The sequence below is a fragment of the Gigantopelta aegis genome, chromosome 3, assembly GCF_016097555.1.
Source record: "Gigantopelta aegis isolate Gae_Host chromosome 3, Gae_host_genome, whole genome shotgun sequence".
Taxonomy (NCBI): domain Eukaryota; kingdom Metazoa; phylum Mollusca; class Gastropoda; order Neomphalida; family Peltospiridae; genus Gigantopelta; species Gigantopelta aegis.
In genome coordinates, this window is record NC_054701.1 from 37,576,628 (window position 1) to 37,585,991 (window position 9,364).

General features: G+C 36.6%; 1 protein-coding gene across 1 annotated transcript; it reads left to right on the forward strand.

Moving 5' to 3' along the window:
- Positions 1-510: 510 nt before the first annotated feature.
- Positions 511-1,551, forward strand: LOC121368629 (putative nuclease HARBI1). Its single transcript, XM_041493367.1, has 2 exons — positions 511-580; positions 1,094-1,551. Exons 1-2 carry the CDS (start codon positions 511-513, stop codon positions 1,549-1,551), a joined length of 528 nt encoding a protein of 175 aa, XP_041349301.1.
- The last annotated feature ends 7,813 nt before the right edge of the window (positions 1,552-9,364 follow it).

Genomic DNA, 9,364 nt, shown 5'->3' on the forward strand with positions numbered 1-9,364 from the left:
AATATCTTACAGTCACGATAACTATTAATAGAGTCAGTGTCGTGAATTAATCGAAATACATTATTCAGTATATTTCTTAAATCTACTAACGAGGTCGTAAATCTTGAATATACATGTATCTAAACTGAGTAAAGTAAAGCACTTGCTCAGGCTGGTAATAAACTAAATGTAGACCATATATTACAACGAGTCAAATTTGCATTCATACGAACCATAGGCTTTAAAGTTTGTGGACACTTAGGCCCATATTTATAAAGGCGTATTAACGGTAAAACACGTTTTAAAAAGATAAAACAATGTTTTAAGAAAAATTCATATTTACAAACCTGTTTTAACTTTAAAACGGTGATACAAAAACACGTTTTTACATCCATATTTACAAAAGCGTTTTAAAGTTAAAACATATTTTAACACACCCTAAAAACCTGTTTTAGTTAAAACAACGAAAGGGCATGTCTAACTTGACCACGTGTCAGGACTCAGTCACTACAACATTTTGGGACATCAAACATGGATGTGTTGCGACAACTGCAACATCTTCAACGAGTTCAAGACATCAACTACGACCGTGCAAAGCGACGTGAGCGTTTTCAGAGACAGAGCCGATCCCTATGACAGTTTGTCTGAAGAATGTTTTAGAATGCGATTTCGCCTTACAAAAAATACAGTTCGGAATGTAACTGACATGGTGAGGCAAGATATAGAACAGCCAACACGTCGATATCATGCTGTCTCATCTGAACTGAAAGTCCCAATAGCATTGCGATTTTATACAACAGGTAGATTTCAAGTCACTATGGCCGACGTTCATGGACTTTCTCAGACGACTGTATGTAATGTCCTCAAACGAGTGACCATTGCCATTGCTAGATTGAGACCACACTATATAGCATTCCCCAATAACGTGGAATTGGACAGTGTTAAAGCAAGGTTTTTAAATATCGCTGGTTTTCCAAACTGTGTAGGAGCTATCGATTGCATATTCGTATAATTGGACAAGGTGATAACGGACAACGATTTATCAACAGAAAAGGCTGGTCTTCTATCAATGTCCAAGCAGTAAGTAACACTAACCATAAATTTGTGAACATAGTGGCACACTGGCATGGGTCAGTTCATGACAGTAGAATATTTGACAACAGTTTACTAAAGCAGAAGTTTGAAGATGGAGATATAGATGGATTATTGATTGGTGATTCGGGATATCCCTGTTTGCCTTACCTAATGACACCTCTGCTCAATCCAAGAGATGCTGCCGACAATAGATACAACCGAGCTCTATGTTCAACAAGAAACTTAGTGGAATGCATGTTTGGGATTTGGAAACGCAGGTTTCCTTGTCTAACATACACTCTCCGCTTCAAGGACATATGTACATCTCTAGCAGTGATCGTAGCCACAGCGGTGTTGCATAACATTGCTGTCGCTGAAAGGGAACCTAATTTTAATGATGACCTTGATGATCTACAGCCTCCACTTAGGATCAGTGGGGTACAAAATGGTCGTGGCAATGCTGTCAGAAGGGCTATGATTCAGCAATATTTTTCTTAACATTTAAAATTGTAATAAATAAAAGATTTGAACCAGTAAAGCATCATGTATATTTTTATAAATTTCTGAATAGAAGCATCAAAGTTGATTATTATGCAATCAAAGGGTATTGTACATATGAATGAGTTCTTGATGTGTTCACAGAGTCACTGGGCGGTTAGTCTTTAACTATGATTAGAAGTGACGGAACTTGAAGTTGAACACTTTTTCTTCCAGTACTGCTTCTTAAGTTCAAGTATTTCCTTCTTCAATCTTAAATTTTCCATTTTCGCCTCGTGTTCTGTTTTTTTTGCAAATTCCAGTATTTTCATCTCTAGTGTGTGTTTTTCTTGCTTCTGTTTAATTGATTCTTGTTTACTTTCAACCTGTTAAAATAAAAATACAATGATAGTAGAGGATTAAGATTTTTTTGTATTAGTTAAATCATGTTTTAACCTACAAAACTAATTTTGTTTTGTTTAAGAAAGAAAGAAAGAAATGTTTTATTTAACGACGCACTCAACACATTTTATTTACGGTTATATGGTGTCAGACATATGGTTAAGGACCACACAGATTTTGAGAGGAAACCCGCTGTCGCCACTACATGGGCTACTCTTCCGATTAGCAGCAAGGGATCTTTTATTTGCGCTTCCCACAGGCAGGATAGCACAAACCATGGTCTTTGTTGAACCAGTTATGGATCACTGGTCGGTGCAAGTGGTTTACACCTACCCATTGAGCCTTGCGGAGCACTCACTCAGGGTTTGCAGTCGGTATCTGGATTAAAAATCCCATGCCTCGACTGTGATCCGAACCCAGTACCTACCAGCCTGTAGACCGATGGCCTACCACGACGCCACCGAGGCCGGTCCATAGTAAATGAAGAGTTATGCTAGGTAAGGCTCAGACTGTCAACTGTTACGATGAAGTTGACCAACTCGATGGTTGCGTTATAATTTCCCCAACTCCCGACTTAGGATTAACATCGTAGAAGTCGTGACAGAAGAAAGTTGGCCAACTTTGTGCTGGCAGTTGGTAGTCTGAGCATAGCATTAAACAGTGACATAATTTAAGTTCGTACTATAACCAGCCTTATGGGAGCAGTCACTGCGTCATCCTTTTCACTCAGACTTATTCTGAAATACGACTTTAAAATACTTCATGGTTTTGTCGTTCGGTTTTGTAGGTTAGCTTTACGAACATTCACATTAATTGACTTTATTTCGTCAATCTCTGCATAACTTCCAGTCAGTTAAAGTGTACGTATCTTTATTTTTATATATGTGCGTTTCCTCATTAATTTTCCAATATTCCAATTCATCCAAGGGACATCATTACGCCTAACAATAATAGGCTTGTGTTGAACAAATTCATTGTCGTATTACACCAACCAATAACTTTGCTATAATATTTACTTTACATCTTAATATATTATCAATCGTAATTTTGAAAACTATAGGCCTAGTGAACAACAAAATAAACTAAAATATTTTATTATGTATATTTTACATGATTAAATTACTTTGGTAAATAGACTGTTAATATGAATGACAAAATCGTAGTCCGTAATAAAAATCGTAACTGCACAAGGTAAAGTCAAAAGGATGTTTTACGCAAAGTCGTGATTGCTTCCATGATCCAGTATCAGATGCTCGTTCTTAGGATGACCGTCACTCCCTAGGAGTTCCGTAACAGGAAGGTTCATCCATCCTGCACCGCCTAGAAGAGGACTGCCACTTACAAGACTTGATCAGGAAACCAAGACTTGATCAGGAAACCAAGACTTGCTTAGAAAACCTAAACGTGCACAGGATAGAGGCCAATGGAATATATACAGCTGTGATGACAATGCACTCATGAATTACTGTAAAACTGGGCCTAAAATATTCACAAAGCATCGATAATTTTAAAACTATTGGGATTCAAGCAAAATAATTTTTAATAAAGTAAAGTAAATTAAAGTGCCAGACCCTAGTTTTTAAACACTACGACGTATGTTTCACTATTATAGCATTTTTTGTTAATTTAAATTAGAAGTACTTACATTTTATTTAGAATATTAATTTTCAAACTCCTGAAGTGGTTCTGGTCATCCAGATTTTTGCAATACCCCAAAATGCATTTTTCATACTTCGAAAAACGCACGTTCGTCTGAGAAGTAATGGTTATCGAGACAAACTCTGGTTATCTTTAGACGGCATTTCCCTGTTTAAACATCACAGACTTTAGTTTCTCTCTGTTATAACCTTATCCAGGTATGTGTTGCAGGTTTGTAGATTAACAAAACAGTGTCCATTTTCAAGGGCTGAAACTAGGGTCCGCGCCTTTAATATTCGCCTTTCTTTTATTGATCATTATATTAATACTTGGAAATGGGTAATTTTTTAAAAGTTATAGATTAAGCCTATTCTGGTAAAATGTGTTCTTTTTGTTCTTGAACTTCAGAAGAAATATACTAGTATATTGCACAAAGGTCGCCATAAGCCCCATTTGTAATACAAAATTAAGACACAAAAGAAAATCAAATTGACAAAGAGTTCTAAAAAATTTAATTCGTGTTGGTTCCGCGAAACTGACATAATGTCAATATGACGATGATTTAGACATAATGAATGTTCATTAAACTCACAATAAGATTTGTCATGTTAGAATTAGCAGTTGCTACTGGATAAAAAAATAAGTCATGATATACATTACTATAATCAGAACGATAAAACCATCCAACTGCAAGTACGTAATGATTCTAAATCAATTAAAGGGACATTCCTGAGTTTACTGCATTGTAATATGTTTCCGACTAATAAAATATTTCTACGATTAAACTTACATATTAAATATATTTTCTTGTTTAAAATATCAGTGTCTGTATATTCAATGCATTTTTGGTCATCTTAATATTTGTAAGAAGCCCAAACTGGATTTTGTCTTCAAATAATTTCGTACGTACGAAAAAAACAATATTTTAGGAAATAAAATGAAATTTAAACTTTTACAAATATTAAAACGATCAGAAACACGTTTAATATACAGCCACTAATATTTTATGCATAAAAACATATTTGATATGTAATGACAATCGTTAAAAAGTCTCTGATAGTCGATAACATCCTAAAAATTGCAGCAATATCAGGAATGTCCCTTTAATTCAAGCTGCTTCAAGGCCATCGCATTCTATGCCTGACGTAATACACTGGCCGACAAAAGAAACGTGAATATATATATATATATATATGATCATCAATTAAATGCTTTTGTAGGAGATATCGCAGGCATTATAATTCTTATAATCTTGATCGGTCAAAGTTTAATCACAAGACAATATTTTGTTACGTCACTGCTGATAAATTATAATATCACAAGACACTCGGGGAGTATCCTCTATATATAAAAAATTTAATTATTTATTGAAAATTATTCACACTGAATCCCATAGTTCTTGTGGATATTAAACTTATCAATATCTTGTGAACATTTCAGGTTCATGTTGACAATTTATTTATCAAATTAATTTTATCATGTAAAAACATTAAAACACCCGGGTTTGATTTGTTGTTCAGTATATAATATTTTATAAAAATGTTCTTTAACAATATCACTTCCTCTATATAATCAATTATTACAGACCGAAGAACTTATGTCCTGCAACAAAAAGATCGTTATTTGTTACATCTGGATGCAACAATAGTTGTAACTATTAAGGTTAGCGTTTCTCTGACCCGTTTTCTTTAAAATGTATTATCTACTAGTATTTTACATACTTAAATATTTAAAAACATATTCAAGATTGCAGCTTTAAATAATTCATTCTATTTTTTAAATATACTGCCAAAATTAAACTAAATTATAATTATAAAAGAAGTTAGTGGAATGATTTTTTTATAAGATAGTCATGTAATATAGTAAACAGGGTTTTTTTTAACTTAAATTTTGCTTTGTTCGACGACACCACTAATGCACAATGATTAATTAATCATCGGCTGTTGGACATTTGATAATTTTGACATACAGTTCAGAGGAAACCTGGTACAATTTTCCATTACCAGTAAGGAATATATTTTTTAATGCTTTCCATTACAGTGGTAATGGAATGAAATGTATACCTACTGTATCCGTATTTAGTAGAGTTACTTTGAAATACAGAGTGTTCTTATAGAGGCTGTCACGAGTTTATGCTGTCAATGGGCGGGATGTTGCACATTGGTAAAGCGCACGCTTGATGCGCGGTTGGTCTAGGGTCAATCCCCGTCGGTGGGCCCATTGGGCTATTTCTCGTTCCAGCCAGTGCACCACGACTGGTATATCAAAGGCCGTGATATGTGCTATCCTGTCTGTGGGATGGTGCATATAAAAGATCCCTTGCTACTAATGGAAAAATGTAGCGGGTTTCCTCTCTATGACTGTCAAAATGACCATATGTTTGACATCCAATAGCCGATGATTAATAAATAAATGTGCTCTAATGGTGTCGTTAAACAAAACAAACTTCTTCTTTTTACCGTGAATAAAGCAGGTTTCTGACTAACGGTACGTTTTTAAGGGGCGGGATCTATCTCAGTCAGGAGAACGCTCGTCTGAGGTGCTTGCGTCGTAGGATCGAACCACCTCAGTAGACCCTTTCTCTGATTGGGTCTGTTCCCGTCCCAACCAGTGCCCCACGATTGGTGTATTAATGGCCTTGGTCTGTGCTGCCATGTCGGTGGGAAAGAGCATACAAAACATACTGCTAATGGAAAAAAATGTAGCGGGTTTCTTTTAAGGTTACTTGTGAAATATTACCAAATGTTTGACATCCAATAGCCGATTATTAATAAAACAATGTGCTCCAGTGGTGTCGTTACCTTGGTTTGACACCCAATAGTCGATGTATTTTTCGTGCTAGGGTGTCGTTAAACATTCATTCATTCATTCATTCATCTATTCTAATGGTGTCGTAAAACAAACTTTAACTTTTAATAGCACCTTTTAACGACTAAAGTTATGTAAAAAAATTCTAAAATATAAGTGTTTGTATATATACAAGTGTTTCTGGTAGTTCTACTGTCCCAAAGGGTAAGGTAGAAAAACATTAAAACAAAATTGTATTTGTGTACACGATAAGTCCAGTTAACATATTCACAAAATTATGAGACAATGCATTGAGACATCGCTGTCTAAATAGCATTATCAAGAAGTTGTGAAAAATAGCGTTTTGTATCGTAAGCACAACACTGCGTTTGAATTACTGGAGCAGAAGGAATATTGCTGTAGGCAGGCAGGAACGTACCTAGCCTACAAAAACTAGTTAAGGAGCGGAGAGCAGTAAATAAAAAGGACACTTTTTTTCTGTGAGTTCTACCCACCCCATCCCCACCGCTATGTAGAACCCTAAGTATGACAAACTTTAGAAACTGACTTTAAGATCAAATCAAAGGGCGGGACGTAGCCCAATGATAAAGCAGTCACCTGATGCGCGGTCACTCTAGAATCGATCTCTGTCTGTAGGCCCATTGGGCTATTTCTCGTTCTAGGCAGTGCACGGCGTCTAGTATATCAAAGGCCGTGGTATGTGCTCTCCTGCCTGTAAGATATTGTATATAAAATATACCTTGCTACCTCTCTAAGACTATATGCTCTAGCGGTGTCGTTAAGCAAAGTTAACTTTTAACTTTAAGATCGAATCAGTTTATTTTATTGGTACAGTTTTTGTAGCGCTAGTTGTCTTGACACACAAAAACAAATCAGATAGAGATTAAATGTCGAAAACAACTATCGAGTTTTAGAAACAGCTGGACGTAAAAACCTTCGGGTTTTTGTTAGGCTGTAACAAAGAGTATCCACAGCGACCGCATCAGTATTAGTTCAATGTTGCTGTCAGTCATACCATATAATTGAAAACAAGTAATGGAGTCCAGCCAGTGTATTTAGTGTTATAATCGTTCTGTTTTAGTCTATTTAATTCAGTCAAGGCAATATATACAGACAGTTTACAGTAGAGTCAAACCTGCTATAATAATATCTTTGGTAACAGTCCAAACCATTAAATGCTAAAGTTAAATTTTGTTTTGTTTAACGACACCACTAGAACATATTGATTTATTAATAATCAGCTATTGGATGTGAAACATTCGGTAATTCTGACTTATAGTTTTAGAGACGAAACCCGCTACATTTCAGTAGCGAAGGTTCTTTTCTATGCACCATGTCACAGACAGGATAGCACATACCACGGCCTTTGTTATGCCAGTGGTGGTGCACTGACTGAAACGAAAAATAGCACAATGCGTCCCGCCCGCCTCAAATGGAAGAAAAATAGTTTTGTTTAACGACACCACTGGAGCACATTGATTAATTAATCATCGGCTATTGAATATCAAACATTTGGTAATTCTAACATATAGTCATCAGAGGAAACCCGCTACATTTTTCCTAATGCAACAAGGGATGGTTTATATGCACCATCCCACAGACAGGATAGCACATACCACGGCCTTTGATATACCAGTCGTGGTATACTGGCTCAAATGGAAGAGTACTCGGACTACGTACGGAAATGGTTGCATTTTTTCTGATTGGAGGTAAATCTTTGAAATTGAGGCGCGAGACGTAGCCCAGTGGTAAAGCGCTCGCTTGATATGTGGTCGGTATTCGGTCGACCCCCGTAGGTGGGCCTAGTTTGGTTATTTTTCGTTCCAGCCAGTGAACCACGACTAGTATATCAAATGCTGTGGTATGTGCTGTCATGTCTCAGGGATGGTGCATATAAAAGATACCTTTACTAATGGACAAAAATTTAGCGGGTTTCCTCTCTAAGACTTAATGTCTAAATTACAAAATGTTTGACATCCAAAAGCTGATGATTATTAAATCAATGTGCTTTAGTGGTGTCGTTAAATAAAACAAACTTTTTTACTTTGAAATTGAAAACGATTACCGAAGATGTACAAGACATTTGGAGAAAAATGACGACAGCATATTATGCGTTCAAGTATTACGTACTTTCAATCATTGATATATACTGGAAGTTTTTTTTTTTTTTAACGAAACCGGCCTCGGTGGCGTCGTGGTAGGCCATCGGTCTACAGGCTGGTAGGTACTGGGTTCGGATCCCAGTCGAGGCATGGAATTTTTAATTCAGATACAGACTCCAAACCCTGAGTGAGTGCTCCGCAAGGCTCAATGGGTAGGTGTAAACCACTTGCACCGACCAGTGATCCATAACTGGTTCAACAAAGGCCATGGTTTGTGCTATCCTGCCTGTGGGATACGCAACTAAAATATCCCTTGCTGCTAATCGGAAGAGTAGCCCATATAGTGGCGACAGCGGGTTTCCTCTCAAAATCTGTGTGGTTCTTAACCATTTGTCTGACGCCATATAACCGTAAATAAAATGTGTTGAGTGCGTCGTTAAATAAAACATTTCTTTCTTTCTTTGTTAAACGACAGCATAAGAACACTTTGATTTATTTCAAATACAGTCTTAGAAGAAACCCTCTACGTGTTTCCATTAGCTGCAAGGGACCTTTTATATGCATCTTCCCACAAGAGCTGAGTGCTCGCCTGAGGTGCTTGCGTAGCAGGATCGAACCACCTCGGTGGATCCATTCAGCTGATTGGGTTTTCTCCCGCGATAACCAGTGCACCACAACTGGACAAAGGCCGTGGTATGTGCTTTCCTGTCTGTAGGGAAGTGCATATAAAAGATCCCTTGCTGCATTAGGAACAATGAAGCGGGTTTCCTCTGAATCATAATTACCAAATGTTTGACATCCAATAGCCGATGATTAATTAATGAATGTGCTCTAGTGGTGTTGTTAAACAAAACAAACTTCTTCTTCCCACAAGCAGAACAGCA

Excerpts from the sequence above, each read along its gene's own strand:
- LOC121368629 (XM_041493367.1), top strand. The coding sequence starts at position 511 with ATGGATGTGTTGCGACAACTGCAACATCTTCAACGAGTTCAAGACATC. Across the intron at positions 581-1,093 it reads CTACGACCGTGCAAAGCGAC|TGGCACACTGGCATGGGTCA; the intron begins GTGAGCGTTTTC and ends TTGTGAACATAG.